Below are 27,022 nucleotides of genomic sequence, written 5' to 3'. Positions count from 1 at the left end.
ACTGTACTTCTTCTCTGTTTGACTTATAAATACAGGGCTAATTTTTCAGGTATTGATGGTGAACGGTGCTGTTTTCATTTCACTTTCAAACACACGTTCTATTTGCAAGTGTGCTTTTATGAAGGTGAAAGCAATAATTGAGAGAGGGTATTGTGTTTTTCTTGAAGGAACAGAACAAAAATACCATAACAAAATCAGAGACTTGGTACAGCACTTCAGTGATAGATGGTAATGAGCAGTAGATGATTTGTGAGGTAGGACAAGGGGAGATAGTACTGTTCAGAAGATCTTGTACCAAAAATATGAGGAGATTTTTATTTTCCCATTTTTGCCTCTTAATATTAAAAATGTCCTTGTATTACTGTCAGGAGAAAAACACATACTACAATACAGTCAGTCAGCAGGAAAACAGATCTGCTCTGCCTCAGGGTTTTAATGTCGCTTCATTTATTAAAGTATCTCTCCCATTTACTTGATGTCTGTCCTACAATTCCAGTAGAGCAGTTTTCAGTGGGAACACAGTTAAGGTCTGTAATTGGTTAGAAAAATTGATAAAGCAAAGTGGTATTGCCCGTGGTCTGAGTGCAGGACACTGGAAACCCAGGTGGGGCAGCAGCTATTCCAGCCACCTCCTGGCAGAGGAGAAGGGATTGGTCATCCTCCAGTCCTGTCTGCTTTCTGCTGTCACAGGCAAATCTTCATTCAGGTGGTGAACTGGATCAGGAGGTTCTTCTGGTGGAATAACATTTCATCATAATTTTCTACCCTCCATTATTCATTTATTTTTTTAATCTTGTGTGTTTTTCAGGAGGGTTGGCAACAGTTTATCTCCCCTTGCAGCTGCTGGGGAGCAAAGAGGGTGAGCTTCCAGGAGCTGAGGGTCAGGGAGTCTCGTGTTCTTTACCCCCTAACAATATGTTTAGGTTTAAATGTTTGTCAAAATGTGACTTTAGTTACTCCACCTATTAATGAATGGGAGAGTAAATCTCACTTTGAAACATTTGTGTAAGGTATTTACCTTTGTCAATACTTTTTATTCTCCCCTCACTTTGTTATCGTGGGGTCACTGGGTGACTCGCTCCTTTGAAGTTAATTTCTTCCTAGGATGCTTTTGTAGAATCACAACTGTTTGGAATCTGCTCAGAAAAGATTTTGAACAGAAACATTTGTGCGTGAGTGGTCTGGGGTTGTGTAGGAGTTTTAACACATTGTCCTTGCTGCAGCACAAGAAGTTGCTGAGAATTTTTTTTTTCCTTTTTGGGTTGGATTTTGTATGGGTTTACACTGCCTGAATTTGTCAGACATCCTGTGCAGTTAGAAGGTCATAAAAAAACAGAAACAAGTGTTTAAATACTCTGACCTGTGTTCTGAACGGTTACTTCTGTGGCTAGAAATACTTAACAGAACAATGGAGGCCAGGAGGGACCTCTGGACAAGCCATTCACATTGTTATCAGGGCTGAGGCTGCACCTAGGGCCGTGTGTAAGTAGAATTTGAGACTCTCCCAGGAAGAAGGCCCATCACTTCACAGAGGGTATGTGGCTGTGCTTAGCCACCCTTGTACCTTCTTTATATCCAGACAGAATTTCCCTGAGTGTTGTTCTCTGATCCCTTGACAAGCTTCGCCACTGCTGTCAGAGCTCTCTCACTGGGTCACCAGCTCTTGTGCCAGAAGGCTCTAAGTCACATGTGGTAGTAATCCATCTGAATTACACATATGTATGTGTGTGAGTGTCTTCTGAATGGAAATACTTTGCTGCCCCTCAAGACTCCTGGCTATGCTTTTGTTGCTGTACCTCTTTTCCATGCATAGAGGCATTTTCTTTTCCTTAGAAAGTACAGTCAAGTTAAACTGACTAATACAAGAATGAAGGAAACAGTAAATAATGGTGCTTTATAAAATATATTCTTTCTAAAACTAGGCTGAATTTTTAATTCCATTTGATTGATTTTTCTCTATATTATGAAGGATTAACTTGTATGTGGTTCAGATTGTTTGGGGTTAAAATCACTTTGTATTCATTGAGAGAAGTTAAATATGAAGATGGGAGTCAGTTTATGCTAAACAGGTGGATCAAGTTCAAGTCATTTTGTCTCCTCTTCATCATTTCTTAGGAGGTTTTGACAGCCTGAAAGCTAAATTACCTATTTGGAAGTGTTCTAAGTTTAGTGTTTGAACTAAAATATATGTTTGTTGTTTCAGGTGGTGGTGTATATAACTTTGTTGGAGAGTCCTGCCTTTCACTGCCTGGACCCTTTTAACAGTGTGTCAAAGGTGAGTGGTTCAAGTGCAGTGATTATTTTTGTAACTTAAGATAACAAGTGAACTGGATATATTGCTTGGTTTTGGCTTTTATGTAATAGCAGTATCATTGTGATTTTTTGAATTTCTTTTTTTTAACTGCTGGATGAATGATAAAATAGCATGTCTTTTTCTGTCAGTGTTCTTGGGAAAATCAGTTCTAGCTCTGACTTTCAGGGAAAAAAAAAAAAAAAAACAAGAAAAAGTGATAGGCTCAGACTATTAATTATTAATTATGAACTAGATATTGCTTCCACTGTTTTATGGCTCCTGTCTCATGCTACCCACTGCATCGAATTGGGATGTTTTCCCCTGATGGTGCTGCCTGAAAGCACAACATGATGGTGAGGGAAGTATGGAGAAGCAGTCATCCATAAACAGTGGTGGGGCAGGCTTCATATTATTCTTTGGTTGAATTCTAAAAACTAAGTAACAACTTTGAAAGTGTTGAGTATTGAAAGTATTGGGTGGAAAGAACGTTTTTGTGTTTTCTCTGCAAGCAGAAGAGAATTGCATTCAGTGTATAAAGAATATATTCTTAGGCTGACTCTGAAGACCTGAAATAATCTAATGAAGTTGATGTTGCTGTAGAAGTCTTTGTGGTAGTTTGGCTAACTTCTTTCTTTTAATATGCGTTTTCAGTTTCTAGTAGCTGTAGCCAATCTCTGTGGCTTAGTAGGAATTTATTAACAGAAACCTTTAATAAATGACACCTCATTACAACTGTACCAAAAAATAAAAGCAAAATGGTAGAACACTGAATAAACATTCAGCATTGTAGTAGCTGCAGCATGGAATCTTGGCTTTATTCAGTACTTTACCAGGTGGATTTGTTACTTTTTACTCAAATTCTGTTTATAAAATAAAAGTAACGTTATCTTCTTCAGTGGGAAGTTATGAAGTCCAGTTACTGATTTTTTGGTACCTTCAAATCATTGTGTGCCTTGATATTTGCGTGAGTTCTGTTAAATACTTGTCCAGTTAAGTGTTATGAGATGTTGAAATTAGATTTATTTATTCAATAAAGTGAAGTTGAACCAGTTACAATTAAAAACGCAATCCAGTCTTAACTATAACGTCTCCATGTGTTTTTGCAAACTATTGATTTTCCTTTAAACTGAAAAGGAAATTCTGAACTAATACTGAGGTAGTGGGCTCCTGCACTATATTTTCAAGTTATCTGACATGTCTTTAAATGTACTGAAAAAAATTAATAACCCTGGCTCTTCTAGTAGATCAGTGTAACCTTGAACACTTATGTGTTTAAAGACTAATAGTGGGAAAGCTTTTGTACTAGTTTTATGGAGTAGAAATTGCAGTAAGTTTTCTTTAATACTTTTTCTATGATGTATAGGTAGCAAAATCAAAATATTATTGAAAGAGCTGTTAATGTGAAAACAAAATAAATGCACAGTCCTAAGCAAATGATTAATCAAGCTGTTGACTTAATCATTCTAAATTTAATTTTCTGAAATAATTTCTTTTCAAAATTAAGTTGGTATTATATTGACTATGGGCTGAATTATGTATTTATTTCAAATTTGTAATATAAGGCACATTAGAGTTTTATCTGTGGAATCTCTTTCTTGTCCTTTATTATAATAGTTTTAAGTTAAATGTTCAGTGAAAGTAATTTTAAAAATAGTCCACTACTCACTTAAAAGAAATAGGTATCTGTGATATATGGCATATTGAGTAATGTTTTTCACTCTTTAAACAATTAAATGTGGAGGGTAACCAAACATGTCCAGAGTGGTGTTCTTTACATCAGGTGATGGTTTTATGTATTTCACTAAGAAGCAGAAAATAGATAACAGCTAACTGAAAGGAGGTGAGAAAGAACTACCTGGACATGTCAGTGGTGGGGAGTGTAAGGAGTGTCTCTCCTTTTGACTGGTTTGTTGTTTTTTTCCTTTTTTTATTGAAGACTGAGTACCCGGGATATTTGCTGTGTACAAGTAGACCACATTCAATTTCAGTAACAAAATTGAATCTAACCGTATTAATATTTTATGCCTTTTTCCATACTTTCTGTGCTTGTTTCTGATGATCTGTATTTAGCTTGGTAAATACATGAATCTGCAAAACCTGGAGCATTCTAATGCTGTTCCCAAAAGGAAATGAACGCGTAGGTGTAGGTTCAGTAAAGCCTACATTTGTAATGCTTTGTTGAACTAGAACATAGTAAACCTTTTGCCCTTTGAAAAGGAAATGAAATTGGCAACAAAGTAAATTTTCAGAAATTACACTCAAAGTCCTTAAACTTCAGGAACTGCAGGCAATCATGTATCCTTACAGGTTTTTTTTGTGGTTATCAAGGTCTGCCAGGTCTTCTTTTATGTAGCTGGGCATGCTGGCTTTTTTCAGTTGTTTGCTTTCTTCTCCATCTCCTCTAACCTTATATTTTATGTAGTGGTATTCTGCACTTTTGAACTTGTCCCTCATTCACTTGCAATAATTGAATCAAAACCAAGATTTCATATTTTCACAATAAAGTATTTTGAAAAGTTGTTGCAATATGATATGTACATTGAGCATTTTGTATTTTAGATTAAAATCTTCTGGGAAATGTTGTGTGATTTTTTGAGACTTGATACGCTTGTATGGAATGATTGGTCCTTTAGGCTTACCTCTGTACATGGGAGGGAGATTTTGATGGGATCAGAAGCAAACCCATATAAGCAAATTTATCATTGTCTTCATACAAAGCAGATTTGTCAAAGGCTATAGTACCACAGCATAGAACAGAAATCCTTGTCTGTAAAGATTCTCAGAGCAACCATGATAGTGATGTGCTCATCACAATTTGAGACTGGAGACTTGCATAGAGCATCTGACAGACGGATCCTCCTCCTCTATTCAAGAGCAAAAAGAACTGTAGACATTTCAGCTTGGTGCAACTGTTAGTGATGCTGAATCAGAATATTTCTTGGTATTTTTCTGTGATTCAGCATGTTTGTAGTTGTTGATTTTGGATATTTTTTAACCCAGAGAAAACGATGCATATTCTCAGTGTTTCATATGAGTTAGTTGTGGGAAACTTTGATTCTGACAGTTATGAAGAGAATGAAAGGTATGTGCTGAATGGATGTCTGGATTCCTTTCCCTTAAAAAAATATTTTTGTAATTACGCCAATTATCTCAGGTGCCTGAAGTGATTGTAAGACTTTGAATGCAACTTCAGTGTTACTTAAGTATATTTACAGACATTTGGTATAAGAAATGAATTTATAGAACACTGCCTGTTACGTTATGCTAGTGGCATAATACTTTCTAACCTATTATTGAAGACAGTGGGGAAGAGGACTTTCAGCCCACTCTTACACTTCCATCACCACAGGTAACACCCTGAATAAAATAGTCTTCCCTGAATTACATTTTTTTAGTATTTCTTTTTTTAGATTTTTCTTTACTGCTTTTTTTCTATTTCTCTTTGTAGTAATTGTAGTTCTTTGCTTGAACTATTGGCATGTTTTAATTTACTAATAATATGAAAGTTAAGAATAAGTTGTCCAATTTTTTCCAGTTTTGATAGTTTCAGGTGCAACTCATATTTGTAGGTATCAGCGGTACCTGTTACAGCCCACAAATTTCCTGTGCAGTGTGCTTTAACTGCAGTCTATATGGTTTCCTTATCAGAGAACATTTTATAGCTTTCATCAATGCAGGAAAATTAATTTCAGTAAAAATATAACAATGACCACATTTTTTCATGATGGAAGTAGTTTTGGTGTATGATAGCCAGTGTAGACTTTGTCTTGTCATCCAGCATGTCAGTTTTTCTGAGCCAAATGGCTGGGTGTGTTATCTAGATGTTGAAATAGGTGAATTTCACAGAAGCAAAGAATGTTTAAAAGTTAGTGTGGTATATTTCTTGTGGAATTCTGTTTCTAATAACTTGGTTAATTAATCTTGGGTTGCAATTACTGTTTGCACTGTAGTAACAAAGCTGCAATTGTACTAAGCAGAGAGGACTGAGAAAATGAGCTTGTCCTGTTGTTTAATTTTTAAGCCAGTAGCAACACAAAGCATAGAATACCATGCATATAGATGCAAACCTTTTACAGTTTATTTTTCTTTCCCTGATTTTAAGTTTGAGAGCATGTCTCTTCATGTCCTTTTGTTTCAAGGTGTGAAGGGTGTTGCAGGGATGGCCTGCAGCTCTCATCCCTCCTTATTTTGTAGGCTGTTGTTTGTGTCAGCTGTTCTTAGTTGTTCCCTGCAATATAGCCTTGGTGTAGCCTATTTTCTACCTGCTCCATTCTCTCTTTTATCCCCCCACCTTTCCTTTAAATCATCCTTCTCCTGATTTTTGATTCAGCAATTCTATGTGTAATCCTTCCAGGTACTGTTGTTGCCACTCAGACTGTTGTTTTTTTTTTTTGACGCTGGTTTAGTCCTTGAAATTTTATAGCACACCTTTTCTTTGTGACTGCTTGTTCCACCGCTTCCTACTAATACTTAAAATTTACCAGTGGCCTGATTTTTTTTTTTACCATTCAGTACTATCATCTTAACAGACATGTTCTTATATGTGAGCTAGAAATCTGCTTCATGGAAGCAGCTGCAGCAGATGATGTCAGAGAGATTATTTCCCTGAAGCAGCAGGTAGTTGGGAGATCCAGATTTTCCCAAGAGACTGATTTTGAATTCTCTATCTTCCACTAAAATCCACAGCTCTTAGCACATTCCTTGATAAGCTCAGTTGTCTCATACCATTAGTTCTCAGGTTATCACATACCAGCCCCAAAAATGCTGTTGAGTGAGGGTTAGACTTCTCTTTATATTTGATCTCTGAATTTGTTTTTCATGATTAAACACTCGGAGTATTAGTTTTCCTTGCTTAGTTCTCCCTCAAGATTACTGAATGGTATTTTCTGCCAGCCCTGGATTTGCATGGGATCTGGAAAGGTCTGTTCCTTTACTGCTGGAGAGAGGGTTGATTTATGATGGTAAAGATCTGGATGCATGGTAATGTGAAACATTTATCTCAAAATGAAATGGTGTTGACATTCCTGAGTTCACTTGAATGCTTGGACTAGAACTACAAAACTTGTGTGTGTATGTATATTTATAAAATTGATTTTGAAACTAGCTTATAAGCAAGGCTTTGACAATTGTGCTCTTTAGAATTTGAATTTATTGTCAAAGGGATGACGGAAGTTAGCATTCTCAGTTGCTGACTTTCACTTCAGGCACTCTTTAGATGCATGGTTGCTGTAACATACTTTCTGACTGCTGTAAATTACTGAAACTTCAGGAAGTCTTGGGCTGCAAGTCTTCTTCCACGTGACTGCTCACACAGTGTTATGTGGCCAGCTTTGGGGTGTCCCATTTCTGTGCTGGGTTTATGTCCATTGTGTAAAGAGCAGCTGCTGCTTTGTAATTTTCAGGAAAAAAAAGTGGTGGCAGAGAGATCAGAAGCCTGCTGATTGTTGTGACCTGCTTCCTGCCTGTGGGTTAGGAGAAGGGGAGAAAAATGACAGCACAAAGTAGGTCACTGGTCACCTAAAGATTCTGGCCTGTAGGTGGTAGCTGGGCATTTCCACATGCTGAGTCAGTACCCTAACTAATCCTGCAAAATTCTTGAAAATAAGAGAAATAAAACTGAGGGCAGTTTGATGAAATGACACAGTGCTACTTAGCTTTAGAGACTATAGCTTGGTTTCAGGGTGGAGTTTTTTGAACCTAAATGTATTTATTACACACTAGAGGAGCAGGAGCAAGGCATCAAATAACAATCCAGACCTGTTCCTCAGAATTTAATTTGCAAGAAGCTAAAGAATAAATAAAATAAAAATGCTTGGTATTAGTAACTTGAAACAGTCAGGGATTCTGTGGTAGAGGAAAGGAAAAGGGATGTCTCTCTAAGTTCTCCCTGGGGTTCAGGGAAGGAGGGGATACATATATCATTCTTATTGTCCCGATTCTCTTTTTTCTCTATTTTCTTTATATTCTATTATCTGTTACCTTGAGATGATTTGTTAATTTTTATATACTGGCTCTTACATCTGTTTAGTCATGGGTTTGTAACTTGCTGTTCCTTTAATACACTGCTCTACAACTCCCTATATTTGTGTATCAGTTGCTTCAGAAAGCCTTTTATTGAGGCTCGGTCCAGATTTGGTAACACTTTGTCTTTTTTGAGTAACGTCTGAGTTAGATAATGAAGAAATTGTCTACTTCTGTTGTAACATTACTTTTAACAGGGTTGTGGTGCGCTGCTCTTGGATATTGACTACAAGTAATGTTTAGTACTTGACAGCGTCTTGTATATCTTAGTATTTTTTATGGCTTCCAGTTGAACTGGTGTGTGACAGCAATGGCACAGTCATTTTTATTGCAAATCAGTAGCAGTATAATTTTTTTAATTCATATTAATCTAGAAGGAACAAGAACTCTGTGGTTAAAGTTCCACATTTCAGACCTGTGGTTTTGAACCTGTTCTTCCCTTTATTAAATCTTTGTTCTTGTACAGATGTTAATCCTCACGATCTCTCTCCATGCTTGGAAATTATTTGGCTGCTATTATTTCCCTTTCATTTTTGTTGATGCATTTTATTGTTATCTGGCAGGAATAAGAAAGAAAATGTGTCTGAATGTGAGGGTAGAATGTCTCATCAGTGCAAGAGTATATAACACTTCTGGATGAAAGGGAATGTGATGTAGCAGCCAAAACCAAATGTTTAATTTTGAACCAAGTTATTGCAGGGAGGTTTTGTTCAGGGAAAGCAAGCTTTGAAGAAATTTGACAGAAGATAAAAATAATAGGAGAGTTAAAGTTGTTTGGAAGTATTCCAGTTTGTTCAAGCACTGAAGGTAAGAGTAGGAATCAAGGAGAAGGAGAAACTGGCATCATGAGGCAATGTTGGTCTCTCTTGAATGCATGTTTTGCTCTTGGAAATCTAGACTTTTCTATGGCTTATTTTTTGGTTTTGGGTAACTGTTTCTATGGAATAAGTCAGATATTCCTACAGTGAAAATTTACTTTGAGAAGCTTATCCTTTTGAGCAGCAGATCTGGTGCAGTGGAAAATTGTGTTGGGATAATAGCAGTGGAACAACTTTTGAGATTGTCTGTGTAAGCTGTCTTAGAGCAGCTGGCACCTGAACTGCAACATAAGAGCTCAGAATAAGGAGCATCTTCCTAACGTACTTACAGAAGCATGTGTTCTCTGGAGCACTCCTGGGGTTTTAGAAGCAGGGTTTTAGAAAATCCTCTTTCATCCTCTTCCCTCTTCTGTGAAAGGTGTTTCTCTCTTGGCTTTGTGTCCCTTTCCGTCAACTGAGGAATTGGCAATAGCTAGCTGCTGTAATTGTGTAGCAGAGCACTCACAAGTGCAATTTTTTGGAAGAGGTCCTCATTTAAACTGAATGACAATATGTAGGAAATAATTTGATTGAAATAAATGAACACTACCAACAATCCAGATCAAAAATGTGGTTTCGGTTTTAAATTTAAAGCATTCTTTACTTGTCTGTTTAACTTTTAATTTTTAAACCTGTTTTGTTTGGGAAAGTTTGAGGGGTGGAGTTTCCTCTGCATTTGTGTTTTGGGAGCAGTAAGAGAGGATTCCTATATTGACTCTGAAGTGCTGTTAGATGGAAGAATAAATGATTTTAAGGGGAGGTTAGGATTACCATTTCTTGCCCAGGCTTATACTTTGTTGGTTAGCACAGCAGTCAGTGTGACTGACAAGAGACTTGTGAAGCTGCAGCATTCACTCGCATCTCATAAAAGATCCAAGACTCTTTCTTTATTTAAATTGTGCTTTCACTGGGTACGTATCCTATCAGGAAATTAAAAGCATAGCTTTCTGAGTAACTATCTCATGTTCCAGTCTTTTTCAGGAAGATGTACAGATTTATACAGGAATATAAATTTAATACTATTAGCTGTCTCTTAATGAAATCTAACACTGCATCTTTCAGGCTACCACTTTGGTTACATGCTTAAGCGCAGAATCAAGAATGGTATCTTATGTCCAGTGATTATTTATACCTGTACTATTCAAAGACCCTGCTTCTAGAAAGTAGCTTTTGGCCTGAGAAACTCTCCTAGATATGAGAAATAGGTGTTCATTAACCCCATTTCAGCTTTGGAACTTTGCCTTGAGATTTAAATTGAGAAGTATCTTCTCTGGCCCTTCCCCCCCATTGCTACATGCATCCTTTTGTATTAGATAAAAATTTTGGTCCAGGTGACTTGGTAAGAAAATCTGGAAATTAAAAAATTTATTCAGCATTCAAATTGACAGTAAACTGCAAAGTTTATGGGAGCAGAGTCTGAACAGGACCTTTAAATTACTGACCCTTAAGTTACTAAGTACTCTGTGAACTAGAAAGTTTAAAATTATTATAACAATAAATTTTTTTTTCTCATTTCCCTAGCATTATGAGGTAGACTTTTGGGGTGATTTTTGGAAAAGCAAATGATAAATTGTTTGAGACTATAGAGTGAATGTTGTCTAGGAATGGACAATATATTCTTGGGTTTTTTTTTTTTCCCTTAAAAACTTTGGCAATAAATGGGTTTTTGAACTGAACAAACATCTCTTCCTCTTTCTAGTTAAAAAGTGAATATATGATTTTTCCATTGGGGAACAGAAGGTCAGCGGTTCAGTTTTATTTTCAGCATTTTATAGACAGTTTAAAGTGAAATCCCTTGAAAAGTAGGTAGCGCTGTTTCAAGGGATTAGCAGTAAAACGTAGCAATCCACAGTGATTCTGAGCTTTGTCCTTCTGTGTGAGATCAAGGTTAAACTTCTTATGTCTGCGGACTGTTCTTTGTTTATACAATGCATAAATGTAGTAATACTTTCAGTGAAGTATAACTCCTGCAGACCATTGAATGTTTGAGCCGTGTGAAAAGAAGCAGCAGTGGAAGCAAATCTTTCAAATGCTTTATTATTTGGATTCTTGAAAGAAATTCAAGGATGTCTCATTTATAAAATCTCATGGTGTTCACCATGTCCTGAGTGGCTGGCTGGTTTCATTTTGAGAAGGAAGGCTTATTGATAGTAAGGATGAAAGTCCATGGACAGGGGTACACTTAATTTGTTCTTTCACAGAGTCTGTCACCAATATCACCAGTTTGTCATACAGCTAAGTTTACCTAAATGACCTCTCAGGAGAGCGTCTTGTTTTTTTTTTCGGACCTTGTGTTCTTGGGTCCCTCCTACTCTGATTTGTAAAGAACTATGGAGAGGTTGTAAGGTGTGAAATGATTTGTAATTTTATCTTAATGTAGACACCTAAAGTATGCTTTATTCTTCCTGGGCTTTCCCTTCCCTTTTATCTTGTTTGTTTTTGGTTTCATGTGTTTCTGAATGGTGAGGTAAACTTAAATGCTGTCTGCTGGGAGGAGTGGAGAGAGCCATCCAGAGCAACAGCAACAAACATTAAGCTTATCTGTGTGTCTGACTTTGTAGAAACACCGAAACACCCATAAACCAATGCAGAGATGTGGTCATTAATCATTGCTGCTGTTTTAGAGGTGAGATGAGGTCTCTTTTCCAAAAGTTTTCTTTAGTACTGCAGAGTTTATTAGCTGCATCATTTTTCTGGCACTGCTTTTAAAAGGATTGAGGAAAAGGTAAGTCAATGCTCTTTTCTGTCCCTCTTGCTGTATCTTAAGTGTGAGGCAGTTTGAGATTCTGATGTGTTTGCTCTGCAGCCAAGAAAAAATGGGCCAAAAAAGCTGCCACTTTCCTGTTTGTCTCATCTTGTTTGCAGTCAAAATGTCTGAATATGTACTCTCTGTACAGTCTGGGTTTTCTCACTGCTGTCTACAATGTACCATTGCTCATGATTGTCTTCAAAATAAAGCAAGACTTTTTGCACTAATGGTGGAAAAAGTCACCACAGGTTGGGTCATTCATAGTTGCTGCATCTGCATTAGGCTGCTGATGGAGGCTGAAAAAGAACTTGCAGCTGCTGCCTGTACTTGCCTGAGCCCTGCCTGCTGCTGGGGATTGCACAGCAGGTGCAGGAAAGAGAGGTTGAGGGCAGATGGCACAGGGAGGGTAAAGTCTGGAGGAAGGGCTTGCTAGGAAGAGGGATATTAGCCAATTGTCTGTTGTTGGAGTTGCTTTATACTCAGGCATTATTCTTTTTTTTTCTCATCTTTCAACAAATAAAAATCAGCAAAGATGACAATTCACATTCCTTGTGTTTTCTGGTAAGTATATGATAAAAGGGCATGAAAAGATATATAGTCTTCAAGATACGGGGAAATACCTTCTTCCAAACATACTCTCTGAGATGAAGCAGTAAAAATCATCTCTTTACAAAAATCCTCTCTCTTAGTGTTGTTTTTTGGGTTTTTTTGCTCGGTCTCTAGAATGATGCCAGTATTGTCTATTAATCTTTGTCCTGTTTTTTGAATGACATACAGGTACACATTTATTAAAAATGACACATGCCCCAAACAAACTGAAACATATTTGTTTGGTTTTCTTAATCCCTTAAGGTTGTCATCCCATATCTATGGAAAGATTTGAGCTAGGTTTTTCTGACAAGCTCTTCACTTTGCCTGTTGTTGACTATACTAAGCTTAGTTAAAGATGTGATGAAGTGTTTTCTCTGTAATTTCTGTTACTATCACTATCTATCTCTAAGCATAGGTAAGTTGTAAGGCTTGTAGCTAGTACTGTGTAACTGTAACATGAGCTGCTATAATACAAGCTTGTTCCTGTAGAATACCAGCTTTTTGTCCTTTGAAATAGAACTTTAAATTTAAATCATCTGTCAGAAGCTGAAAATGAACACTGCCTACTTTGTAACAGGGATACTGTTCCAAAGAAGGCTATAGAAATATCCTTTTCAAGTAAAATATCAAAAGAATTTTAAAAAGCTCAGCTTCCTGAAACAGCAGAGTGCTTATCACGTAAATAGAAAAGATCGTACTTATATTATGTGTTTTAAAGTCTGCCACATTGATTAAGCATTTGTATCTTGAACTGCACCAGATGAGGAAATTTTGTGGTATAGCAGTATTACTAACGAAAATCTTAAAAAATATTGAATTGGAAGGATTAGCTTGTGTGAAAGTCACAACATGAAACAAGAATGAATAGCACATAAAATTAGAGTGGAATTGCATGATTAATAGGCCAGAACTCAGATTTGTGTTCTTGTGATGTTGCAGCAGCCTGCCTTGTAACAGCCTGGATGGCTTTCTCTTTGTTACCACCAGAGAGTTAGCAGTCTAAAGTATCCACTGCTTTGTGTAGGATCATAGAATATTTTGGATTGGAAGGGACTTCTAAAGGATCATCTAGTTCAACTCCTTCTGTAGTGGGGAAGGACATTGTCAAGTAGATCAGGTTGCTCAGTTTCCTATCTAATCTGACCTTGAATATTTCCAGGGATGGAGTATCTTCCACATCTCTGGGCAACATGTTCCACCACTCTCATTTTTAAAAAATATTTCTTCCCTATAGCTAGTCTAAATCTTCTGTCTTTTAGCTTAAAACCATTATCCCTTGTCCTATCCCAACACAACCTGCTACAAAGTCTGTCTCCTTTTGAACCTCCTCCAGTGCCCAGCAGCCCAGTTCTTGACCTTGTCCATGTCCCTCTGGATGGCATTCTATCCTTCAGTTTTGCCAACCTTAGTTTGGTGTGTGTAGTATATTGGTGTATATGTATAGTATATTTGGTGTATGTGCAGACTTGCTAAGGATGGGCTCAGTTCTCCCATCTGTGTCACTGATGAAGACATTGAACAGTGCTGGTGCCAGTATGGACTCCACTTGACACTGATCTCCAGTCAGACACTGAGCCATTGATCAATGTCCAAATACCCTCTGGATGTGACCATCCAGCCAGTTCCTCATCCACTGAGTAATCTATACCTCAAATCCATATCTCTCCAATGTAGAGAGAAGGATGTTGTGGGGAACTGTGTCAAAGGCCTTACTGAAGTCCAGACAGACAACATCTGTAGCCTTTCCCTTATCCACAGTTGTAATCACTCCATCAGAGGAGGCCACTCAGTTGTTCAGGTAGGGATTGCATTTGATGAAGCCACTTTTTCATTAACCATTAACAATTTTATTCCTATTTGATATTTTCCAAAGTCTTTCGTTGTGTTTCTTCTTGCAACTTTTGACATTGTATGCCTCAAATTATGAAGCTGTATTAGTCTGAATAATGGGCAATTGTGAGTGTGAGGTGACTTTGGCTTTCAAGAAAGGAAAAAAAAAGTGAGGTGGAAAATTGCCCTCACTGCATTCATTGTGCTTGGCAGCCTCTTCTTTTGAGGATGTCCCTGTCAGTCTTGTACAACAGACACTTCTGCTGCACCTTCCTGCTGGAGTGGAACTTGGAGAGCTGGAAAAACCTACAGACATCAGATACTGACATCACTAAGAACCTGGAGTGCAAGCAAAACATAAATGGGTCTTGCTGAGGAGATACAGCCTTTTTGTTTAAAACTATTCCTTTTCCTTAAATGTTGAGTTTACATTTTAAGAGGTCATTTGAAGCAGTCCCTGCTTTCTTATTTCACCTGAGCAGGCTCATTAATGTGATAGACATAATGAAAACTTTGGATGAGAATTTTTTTTTACAAACATACTTTTTGACATTCTTAGATAAACACACAAAGATTTCATTTTTGTTGAATGGTAAAATGCTGTACTGACTCCTTAGCAGGAAGGATGTCTTTCTGGGTGTTTCTGACATGTATTTTCCTATTTCTTTGTCTGTCTTTTTAAAAGACTTCTAAGCCACTTACAAGACAAAAAAACAGGCTTAAATTCTGTGCACTATTGGAGCTATACAGAAATTCGTTACCACTAAACTAGTCTTGAGGTTTCCTGTTTGCAGTTGTTCTGCAATGTGAGATACAAGGCACTAGCACATAGCTGCAGCTGTATTAGAGATTGGGATATCAGATATGTTGAGGGCTGGGAGAGGCCAGCCTTGCCTAGCAGCTGTCAAAGGCATTTGTCTGCAGCAGCAAACCCCAGCCCTCACACCACTGTGCCCATAAACAGTGGCAGGCCACACCAAGGGGACAGCGTCTGAGGTGTCTAGGTAGCGAGGTGAAGTTAGTTAGTACACCTCTAAATTATTGGGTAATTATGAATGATAATTCACTTTTTTTGGAGATTTACCACCTGGTTATGTTAACAAGAAGTATCATCTAAAATCCTCATCCTGTAGAAGGGGACTGTGGCAGGGCTGTCCTGCCTGGGTGCACCTGGGCTGTAGCACCTCTGGTGCCATGATGTGTTGCACTGGCCTGGATCATCCTCACTCTTTCATCTATAATTATGCCCTTCTGGTTGTTTGTTTGTTTGTTTGTTTGTTTTAAATTCTTTCCCCCCGACTTGAAAGGAAACCAAACACTTTTTGCACTGTAGAGTAAATGTCCTGGTGCTGCCAGAAAAGCTCGCAACACCTACTGAGCCTACCATTGAGTCATTGCTACGTTGTGGCTGGGGCTGTTCCTCAGCTGATAGTTAAATCTGTCCAGCTTGAGCAGATGGGTAGACCTAACCCAGCCTCTGAAAAGAAGTGTGGGGGGGAAAAAAAACCAGTGAATAGCTAAAACTGTAATAGCTTTGTGGATATTTCTGATATCTTAAGATGCATTTGAGCATTAAAAGTGTTTTAATTTTTCTAATTATTTTTGTATTTGCTAGTTAATGACAAAGAAGGAAACAGTTGCCTCTGTAAAATAATCCCATATGTAGAAATATGTACTAAACTTTTTCCCTGCGTCATGTGCAATCAACTTAATATTCTGTCTAATTCTGTACTTATTCTTTTACTAATGTTTAAGTTATTCCAATGCAGTTCTAGTACCTTTTCTTTGTTCTTGATGAGCTGAAATTTACTTCTTTCAGTACTTTCAGTTTGCATTTCTGGACTTGAGCATATTGCTAAACTTTCCCTTTCCATTAAAAGGACCAGAGAGAGGGGACAGAAAACCCCAAGAGCTTTTTACCTCACTTTTTTAACAGGTCATTGTTTTAATCAGTTCTTCTTTTGTAAATGCTGAATTGTGAGAGCAGATTGTAATAAAACATTCATCCTTTGCAGTGGATTCATTTATTTACATCGTGTTTACATTTATTTTTTACAGCCTTCCACTCATCTTTGCTTTCAGCTTTGGAAAACCAACCCCCTAAAATACAGACAGCAGCATCTATTGATTGTGACTGTGCCTTCAGTTTGCACATCAAAGTAAATTAGATAATAATGACTTGCACTTACTTAGCTATCACTTTTAGTTCTGTAATCAATGCATCCTAATGAGACCTAATAGTGAAATACCCCAAATTAATTGTCAAGGTTGTGCTAAAATAGTCAGTTATTTTAGGTTGCCTGGGTGTGGGGGTCTTTTTTGCTCAGATATCAGTTTGACACCCCAGAACCACAGATGGGTGATGAATCCTTGTTCACTATGGCTATTTAGTTAACTTCCTTTAAAAGAGAGAGAGAGAGTAGTCTTACAGTAATTTTTGATGCAGTGGCCTCTTCCTGATAAAATGTGTCTCTTGGGGTGGGTTGACACACATTATATGAAGTATAGAAGTGTTAAACTGCAAAAGCAGTTAGACAAAGTGGCCTTTATGTGATCCATCTCTATTTGTCCAAGCACCAGCAAATAGCCAAGTAACAAAGTATGTAAAGGGTTTTACTGGTTATAACAAAGATTGTAATAAATCAACTGGTTATAAATTGGGTCAGTTTCTTTACTCTTTTTAAACCTCTGTATTTTGAGATTTCCTTATCACAGTCATTAGAAATATGTCTTTCTTGGTTTGGGTTAACTTTGGCCTTTGAATGAAGGACATTATATTTTCCTGTTTCTTCAAACATGTTCCACTGGAAATAGCTGAAAGTATATCCAAAAGATGTATTCTTTTTTCACAAATGTTTATTTGAATTCACATTACTGGTTCTTTTTAGTGCCTTCTGAGTTCTGTCTTTGTGTTAGTGTTTTACTTGTCCTCAAGAACTGAATGAAACAATTTCAAATGTAAAGATGTTTTTTTTTGAAATCTTTCTATATGTCAAAACTATTCATCTAGGCTGGTGTAAGAAAACTAACCACACACCCACACATGCGATAAAGGAAAAAACTGTAGGTAAAAACAAAACATCAAATTTCCTGAAACTGTAGGCAAGCTAACCAGAGATGGCATCATCATAAACAAGAAAGCTTCAGATTTAGAGTGTACTTCAGATGAAGTGATCTAATAGAAGTTATTAATTGCAGAATACAGTAAGCACATCCAGGTACTATGAAACAGGTCTGTATGAACACAGATTTTTTTTTTTTTTAATTTATTTTCTGCAACTATATTACCTTAGAGGACCAAATATTACCTATTTGCCATAGTTTATGAAAGATTAACTGGGTGGGCATCAGATAGCCAGCCTGTCAGCAACAAATGCTGCATGGTTCAAAACATTCTGATTTTTCAGAGTTTGGGGGCAGGAGGAGAGGTTATTCAGCCTTCAAATCTTAGACAAAACCATGATACATCATTAGTTAGTTTTCTGTTCTTCCCATGTAATTAACTAAATATCATATAGTAATTACATTTTACTTAATATTGTATAGCAGTTAGGTATTTTATGTACATCAGTGTCATGTAAAAGCCTCTGTATCAATTCTGTCCCTTTCTTTGTGTGTCTTAGGAAGACATCCAATTCCAGAACAGCCTATTATATCAATTGGCACTGCCTATTATTAGAATTTTTGCTTGTTCCCTTGGTGAGGGATTAAATTTCAAGCATTACTGTCAGTCATTTTTCAGTCATGTTCATTTTTACAAAACAAATTGTGAACAAGGAAAGCAACTGCTTCCTTTCTTACTGCATCTTTGCATTGTCCTAACTAACCCTGCCCATAACTGTGAACCTTGCTCTGGAGGGCAAGAAAAGATGCTGCTTTTCTACCCACTGGACCAGGGCATTAGTCATAGTCTTAACTTTTGTCAGTCTACAGGAGAAGATACAGTTCAGGTGCCATGCTGATGAAGAGTCCTTTGCTATTTGTCATTTATGGGAGAAATATATTAGTTATATATATATATATATAATATATATATATATACATATATACATATATATATATATATATATATATATAATATAATATAATATATTTCTCTAATATTATACTAATATATAATATATATATATTATATATTAGTATAATATTAGAGAAATATTATAATATGGGGAGGGAGAGAGGGTGAGTATTGAAATCCCAGCCTGATAAAAAGAGAATGGGATCTGCGTAACAGTTCTTTACTTGGCTATTTCAGATGACAACAACTGAATAAATCTTTCACATGGAGAATCACTAGTAGATTTACAAGCTTGTTGGAGCCAATTCTCTTAAGTTCCTCTATGTTTAAGTTTCCATCATCTCAAATATTGCTTACATAGTTCAGTTTTAAGCACGTCTTAAAAATGGCATAAGTGTTTCTTTGTTTAATGTTTTTTCCTGTCACTGCTAAATTGTTGGATTGTTGATAGTTTTGAACATAACCTTTCTCTTTCTAGACTTGGATCTCCTAAAGTCATACAGTACTAGATATTCCACCAATGTCTGCATTTTTTCTGCCATATGGTTAGTTGATGTTCCTCACTTGTCTGAGCAGACTTTCAGTACAGCTGTAACTATCTTGACTTTGGCTGAGTTTTTGTTCATTGCCTTCTTGGCTGGGCAATATTTCAGTTTTTGCCCTCTGTCTCAAGGACAATTTTGTGTAGAAAAATTTTCATGTGTGTTTCTGCAGTAGGGCAGCTTCCACTGAAGACAGGACTTCCTTTCCTGTCAGAACCTAAGCTGAAGGGAAGTAATAAACTGGTTGAAAATACATGAGCTCAGTCTAAACTATATTAGTTTTAACATTTCAGCAAAAATACAATGTCGGTAAAATAAATTAGTTTTTTTAAGACTGATAGCAGTGAAGGCATTGCTGGATTAAAAGGAGTTGTGTATCGGTATTATAAGAATTACCATTTGAAGGTCTGCATTGTGGAGTTCTATTTACTCTCATTTAATGTGGTGTCTTCATTTCTGGTTGTTTTTGGTTTTTAAGTTTGGGGGTTGGATTGCCATGGAAGTAAAACAAATGACAATTTGATATGGTAAGGTGAAAGCCAGGGTCATGTGAAACAATATTGTATGGAGGATAGACTGTTTCATTGAATGGACTGTATGGAGGAAAGATGGTTACAGCTCCTTGCAGAAGTGTTTCAAAGCTTTTCACTGGTGCTTTTTAATGTGTGGAATGTTATTCTGTCAGGTAGGAGAAGAGAACTCAGTATTTCAGTGCTAGAACTTTTGAGCTTTTTGAGAAGGAACTTTCCAGAAAGTTGTACACTTTTAGCAGTAATGGATTCTCATTTTCCTGATGTGAAGGAAACTTACGTTGCCATTAAAATCTTTGGGAACTGTGGTATCTTTTATTTTGCAGTATGTAAGCAGTATATTAAAGAAATCTCATGCTTTCAGTCCATGTCAAGTTTTTCAAGTACTCTCAGATGCTTTGGGAGGTTGTGTTATTGTGTTTTCTTTTTGTTTTCCCCCAAATCTCGTTATGTTGTCTGCTTATAATCTTTTATTTGACACATGGCTGTGTTGGAGAAGCATTTCAAAACTATTACTTCTACAACCCTCCTTCTGGGAAACAAATGTGGCTTGATTTACATACTAGGAAATCTTAACTCTGCAGATGCCACAGGAAGAGCCATATTGTCCTTGATGGAGATAGTCTAATGATGTAATCATAAGAAAATAATTTTAAGAACTTTAATGTATTTCCCCACATTAAAAAAAAAAACAAAACAAAACAGTCAAACAACCCCAAAACACAAAACAAAATTTGCTCCCCCCAAAAGAATAAACCTAAAACCGAAAAAAATATCCCAACACAACTGAATTGTACACAACTTTAAATGGACAAATGTTTAGCTGCAATTACATTATGCATTTTGACACTAAATCCTGTCTCCACTTGGGAAGGAAAGCTTGTGCCACTAAACATTTAGTAAAACCTGGACTACTTTACTGAAAGGGGTTGTGTGTGAATATGGTGCTCAGGAAGCTTGGCTTCTCTATATCTGAATATTTCTGCCAAAATTGCATCATGCAAGGGGTCCGCTTATGAAATGACATCATTTCTCAGGCATAGTGACAGTTTTGCATGTCTGCACTAATGGGAATTTACGAAATCAAGTAGGTTTGAGCACCCTGTTCTGGTGAGTTTGAGAGGACTACAGCTGATGATGTCAGTCCTGGTAAATAGTTTCTTCCTGTGCTTCTGTCCTTGCCCAACACTGTGGAGAAAGACTTGATGACTCTTACAACAGAGGTCAGTTCAAATCCTTTTTTTCTTCTGAGGTATAGGAAGAGTTTTATAGCTTTCCACCAGTCATTACTCAAATACTATTCCTAATGTGGGTTTTTTAAAATTATTAATATGCTGTAATACTGGTCATTTTAACATGCCTATATTGTGAAAACAGCCTTTTTCAGATGGGGAGCCTATGTAGTGGCAAAATCAACCAGCTGCATTGATGATGTCCTATTTCTTCACGTTCTCCATGTCCCCAGGAATAGTAAGAATTGACCATTTTACAATTGCTGAGATAAAATAAACCAACCTAAATTGGAGAGATAGATTATATTGACAGCACCAGCTTTCAGAACTTGTTTGATTGCAGTCCCCTGTGGCTACATCAGCTTATCGACCTGTAGGCTCTCTGTCCATTTTATGTCGGTCAGAAAGCAGGGCAGTTTATTGGAGACTGAGGTCCAAAGTTCAGACTCTTCTCTGTCATTGTCAGATGGGATTATTATTTTAGGGGGGAAAAAATGGTTGAATGGTTACTGATTTATTTCTTGTAAAGCTGTCAGTTCCGCTGCATAAGTCACAGCCTGTTAAAGCTGTGCTTCTCAGTTATTTGAGGCATCGTGGCTCCTTTTTAAATTCGTCTTGGGGACCTCAGCCATGCAAACGCAAATTTGAATAATGTTTTAATTGTTGTTAGGTTCTTTCTGGTTTTTGATTGGAAAATGAGTACTTAAACCTGTTCAACTCAGCTTCAGATTTTCAAAAATCATATCCTGCCTTGGTCATGAGGGGTGATTTTGCTGGTGCTTGCCAGAGCTTTGGTGTCAAATAGTTTAGCAACCATAGCTCAGGCCTATATTATGTTCTCCTAGAAACAAAATTCATGATAAGAGGAGACCATTAATTTATAGTAGGGTCCACTATTATGTTTTATGATTATAGATTAAATAATGAAAGCACTTCTTTTTCCTAGAATAGATAAGCTGAGTTGTCTGGCATGCAGTTTTCACAGTTTGTACTGTAGCTAAAGGGGGAAGTGTGTTGTGGTTTTGTGTGTATTTACAGACTGCAGAAGGAACCCTTTTGGAATATAGGTGATAAAACTGACGTGCTGAACAGAATTTCTGTATGAAGTTTGGTTTCTGATTACCTTTCTGTCACATAAACTACTAGGTGTCGGAGAAGATAGGGTTGTGGACTTCCAAGACCTAGGCAACAAAGTCAAATATTACAGAATTTTTTGGGCTTTAATAGTTTGAAGTATTTTTACACTTTTTCTACTAATATGTAGTTTAAATGAAATCTACACCTTTTATATAAAAAAAACCAAAATCTGATACATTGATTTTCAGATATGTTTTCACCTCCTACTCCTTCTGTCCTCCTCCACTTCCCTCTCCCCCACCCCCCATGGCAGTAACTAGCATATTTTAGGTGACTGCTCAGAATTTAGAAGGTAAAATCAACGTGTCTCAGTTGGCATTATAACATATTTGAATGTCATTGGTACTAGCATTGGACTTTTCCTTGCACACTATTGTGCTGCTTCACATTGTTCCTGGTAATTGCTGGGATGCGTAGGAAAACGTGGAGGCATGCGGCTGTCTTTGTGCAGCTGACAAATAGCTTTGAAAAAGATCATTGTTCTTACACGTAAGTGAGAGAAAGACATCTCATTCAGTCTTAATGGAACTCTGGATGTATTTCAGGTAGGGAAAAAATGAAAGCCAGTGGGTCCTCTTTTCTACCCTGCTGACTAATGCCTGGTGCAGGACTGTGCTGAGCTGGGATCTTCCTGGGAACAAAGCGGGAGTGAAGACTCTTAAAGGCAGTTTTGTGCTGCCTGCACGAAACGGTGAACAAAGGCTTGCTAAAGACAGTACCCTGTTATTGATGGCAAATTTCACTGCTGGGTTGCATTACTACTTGAATTATTTCTTAACTTTCTACTAAATAAAGATGGACAACTTTGTTTAAATGCAGAAAACTTATATATGTGATATTAGTATGATGATGCGGAACTAGTACAGAAGGAAGATACATGTTTGGAATGCTGCTATTTTACATTTTTTCTCAGATCAAAACTTGGAATGCCACATGTGGGATACTTTTATAATGTTATATCAAAAAATTAAACAGATTTTATAAATAAGCTTCTGTTAATATATATCCATATAATATTTTTTATACATTGAGATAGTGAATGTAACACATTATGACTAGTATTTACTGTCAAGATGTTGCTTTATTTTTGTGGCTGAAAACCCAAGCAAAATCATTATGACTGCCCTTATTTTTTAAAGAGGGCTTTCCCTATATGACATCCGCATTTTGCCTTAACCTTTTTCTTGCTTATTTTAGAAGAATTCAAAGGATAAAGTGAGTTAGAATTTTCTGAATTGTAAGAATTATATAATTTACTGAGGATAATGTTTTAATATTGTGTTGCAGAAGGACTCCATGAAAGATGACAGAAGAAGTTATTGTTATTGCAAAGTGGGATTACACTGCACAGCAGGACCAAGAACTTGACATCAAGAAAAATGAGCGTCTTTGGCTATTAGATGATTCTAAAACATGGTGGAGGGTAAGAAACGCGGCCAACAAAACGGGATATGTGCCATCAAATTATGTGGAGCGAAAAAACAGCTTGAAGAAAGGTTCTCTGGTTAAAAATCTAAAAGACACATTGGGTAAGTCCTTTTGTATTTTGGAATAAATTTAGTAGACTTGATGAGCTGGGAATGTAATATGGATATAAATATCTTTAGCATGCTTGTTTTTTAACGTGTTTGGATTGTCTTTATTCTTAGTGTGAGGTGACATGATGGATAGATGATTGAGGGAGGGAGAGACAGAGAGTGGGTGTGGGTGGAGAATCATGTGTAAAAATCTGTAATGTGTTTTCTTGCATCACATCCAGAAGAAAAAGATGATACTTTTGTTCCAGTTTGTCAAAGGTTGTGTATTTTCAGTGGCTGAAGAGCTGTGGATTTCATACACATATCAACTGCTGAATCCTCTCCTTTCATGCCAAGTCCTATCACTTTAAAGATGAAGGATGTAAACTGGATTATTCCGTATAGGTATCCCAGCCAAAGCTAAATCACTTCATGAATGGGATTTTACACTGTGGCTATGTACAGATCCAGGGGTTAAGTTTCTGTGGTCTGAGATACTTTGTCAAATTTCAAGTTCTTAAATATGTATTCTATTTTATATTTGTACATAAAGTCTTCACAACAGTATCTCATACATATAAAATAATCTAGCTTTGAAAAATTTTTTGTGTATTTTAAAGTCTATTTGAAATTCAGGTGAAATACTGGGATCTTTTTCTGTTTGATTTTTAAAGACTGATTAAGAATGGCTTTGCATACAGCTAGAAAAGCTTAAAACATAGTGATAAATTGTTGTTTTATGCCAGGAAAACCTACTAGTGATATTTTAGGATGTTATGAATAAAACAGAAACAGGCACATTAAGTGTTTTGTGGGGTTTTTTGCCTGTTTTATGAAGTCTTTCATAGAGAAAATTGATTCTTTTTCAGACTGCTGTACAAAATGACTCTTCAATAGAAAAATTAGGATTAAGGATTGGATTTATTAGAAAGTTAAAAGGTTCACTTAAAAATAACATGGCTATATCTTATGTGGAATTAGCTGGTGCCAATGGCCAATGTTGTTTCTAACAGGTTTCTTAGTCACTCCTTTATTACCATGTGTTCCACTGCTGAGCTGACATAAAGTACGTGGAAACTGGGGACTGGAGGACGGGTGGCAGGCAAACAAGGTTATCATAAAATTTAACATGGGAATGTTTAGTACCCGAGTCCTTTCTACAGATAGTCTTGGAATATACTGATTACAGTGCCAGGAAATGCGATTATGCCTTTTCAAATATTTGTGTGGTTAAAATCAAGGTCCCAGTTGTGCCATTAAGATCCTTTTATATAGATTTAGGTTGTTTAAAACATAAATATAATGTATGCATTTTGATTGAAAGTTACTTTGGGAAAGGATTGCAGTCCTTTTGTAATAATATTTCAAGTGTTCATGTAAAATGTAGGCAGTACTTGCTTGATGTAAACACATTTTTATTTATGTCCAACTGAAATCTATTTAAGTGAAGGAATGTGTCCTAGCCTATGTATGTGTGCTTATTTTTTTGGGTGCTGTGTTTTTGGTGGTGGTTTGTTTGTTTGTTTGTTTTTGGGTTTTTTTTTTTTCTTAACAAAGCTTCATGGTTCAGGGTGCTTCCCTTCATTCTGGTGGTGAATGATGAAAAGGTGTGAGAAAAAACACCTGGCTTTTTTCATGGCTGAGCCATCCTTAGGTGTCACATCTTCCAAGCCTCAGCCCTTTGCTCACACCTGCATGGGTTTCTAAGTTCTGAAGCACTGTTATGACAAGTTATCCATTCCCTGTTCCCTTTCTAATGGTTTTCTCTGGGTGTTTGTTCAGCTGAGGCAGAAAGTGCCTAATGATGGAGTCTGGCTTTTTGTGTGCTGTGACCACACTTACCTGGTGAGCATCCAGAGTGTTAAGTACCTCTCATGCTCTTCTAAGCTCATACATTCTGTGACAGTGAGAAACAGCCTAAGGCATATCTACCTCAAATGGATTCAGAAGTTTCTTAACATCCACCCAAATGAGCTGGTGCTTAAGAGTATTCTTTTTTAATAGTTCAGTTGCTGTGAACTCCTTACCATAATGAAACATGTATGTGCTGTGCACCACGTATCCATACAACTGTTTTTAACCTTTCCTGAATCAGAGTCCTGAACTATAGTCTTTAAGCCTTTCCTGTCTTACTGTACAGTAATTTCCCATTCAGAGCAAGCAGAGCATGTGTCCTTCTTAGAGGATCCATTGTTTTGAGAGGCCATCAAAAATCCACTCCTTTTTAAACAAAGGCTTGCAAATTGCAAGACTGATGCTTCATCTAGTGAAACAGCTTTTGAAAGTTTTGCTTCACCAGTGAAGCAAGTTCTTAAGTTCTTTTTATACAAATATGTCTAATGTATCATCACGCCTCCCTCTCTAAGGATCACAAGAAAATTCTCATTAAAATGCACCCTAACCCAGCACAGTTGGGAATGGTGGTCATGAGTATTTAGTCCTTAAACCAAATCTGTTTCCAAATTTGATCTTGAAGCTACTGCCAAAATATCAGGTACTGAACTTAAAAAAAAGCCCAACAAAGTGTCACTTAATAGTCTGTCAATAATAAATCATGAATCTTGTGAAATCTCAGGAGGGAAACAGCAGACTCATAGCTGTTTCCAGTGACATACCCACACCCCCCTTTCATACTTGTGTCGCTCAAGTAAATGGTTGTTCCCATGGAAATGCACTTTTCCCTGCCTCTTTCTTAATAGATTGAATTTCTTGTGTTAAAAAATAATTCATCTGAAAGAATTATTATCATGAAAATGATGTCATGGTTTGTCTATGTGATTACCTGTAGCTATCTGCCACTCTTGTGCTTATTGGCAGTAATTACTGGTGCTTGATTTATGTTTTTATATTCAATAAATATGAAAAGTGTCAGCCATAGTTCAAATTGCGGCAGACCCCATAGGAGCTGTAACTATTTAATTAATAGTTCCCCTCGCTTGCTGTTGAAGGTGCATCAACTAATAGTTGTTCATCTTTGGCAATCTGTGTTCCAATGAAACTTTATGCCACCGGTTATGTTGGTGCCTTGTACACAAAAACCAAAGTACACCATGAAAGTTTGCTATCTTTTGGAAGTGGGCTTTTATCAGGAAAACTTATAATCTCATCAGAAAATTAAGTCATGCCTGTTTGATGCTAAAAACTAATTTTCCCAGAACTGTTGACTGTCATTAATTATATCTCAGCCCTTGAATATTTTATTAATAGAGTCCTGTCAGCTTTACTGTTTTTCGCTCGGGGTTGATGGAAGGTTAATGGACATATGGGTACCTAGAATAGGCAGCTTGATGTTTTAAAATATCAGCTCATTTTTAGCAATGTCTTAAAGGCTTCTTGAATTTCCATTTTATTTCAGCATTTTTTTGGAAAAAAAAAATCAAATAAAGTGCGTTGAGAGGCAGCTCTCCTAAATGTGTTGGGTGCTTATTAAATGCTGATTAACGCTTGCTTAGCATATGTTCATTAAATCAGCTCCTTGTAGACTGAAAAACAGCTCACCCAAAATCTCAAATGACCCCAAATAATTTCTGAAGAGATACTTTAGAATCATCCTATGTCTTTTTACAAAACAATAGCCTTTTCTACACCATTCACTTTGTCTTTGCCTTTTCAAGGGCTTGCTCTATCCTCTTCTATCTTCTTTTAGTCCTAACATCAGGGAATTTTCCATAACTTTTAGTGTTCCTTAAATTACTTGAAGAAACT

General features: G+C 36.8%; 1 protein-coding gene across 1 annotated transcript in view; it reads left to right on the top strand.

Annotated features, from left to right (window-relative positions):
• Positions 1-2,203: 2,203 nt before the first annotated feature.
• The window catches only part of NCK2 (NCK adaptor protein 2), a 52,073-nt gene continuing 27,254 nt past the window's right edge, over positions 2,204-27,022 (top strand). Inside the window, exons 1-2 of the mRNA XM_033513220.1 lie at positions 2,204-2,275; positions 23,088-23,329. Of these exons, the coding sequence (XP_033369111.1) occupies positions 23,104-23,329 (226 nt within the window). The 5' untranslated portion in view covers positions 2,204-2,275; positions 23,088-23,103. The remainder of the gene's footprint in view (positions 2,276-23,087; positions 23,330-27,022) is intronic.

The sequence above is a fragment of the Parus major genome, chromosome 1, assembly GCF_001522545.3.
Source record: "Parus major isolate Abel chromosome 1, Parus_major1.1, whole genome shotgun sequence".
NCBI classification, from domain to species: domain Eukaryota; kingdom Metazoa; phylum Chordata; class Aves; order Passeriformes; family Paridae; genus Parus; species Parus major.
Note: the sequence above shows the minus strand (reverse complement) of the source record. Positions and strands in the feature narration are given on the sequence as shown.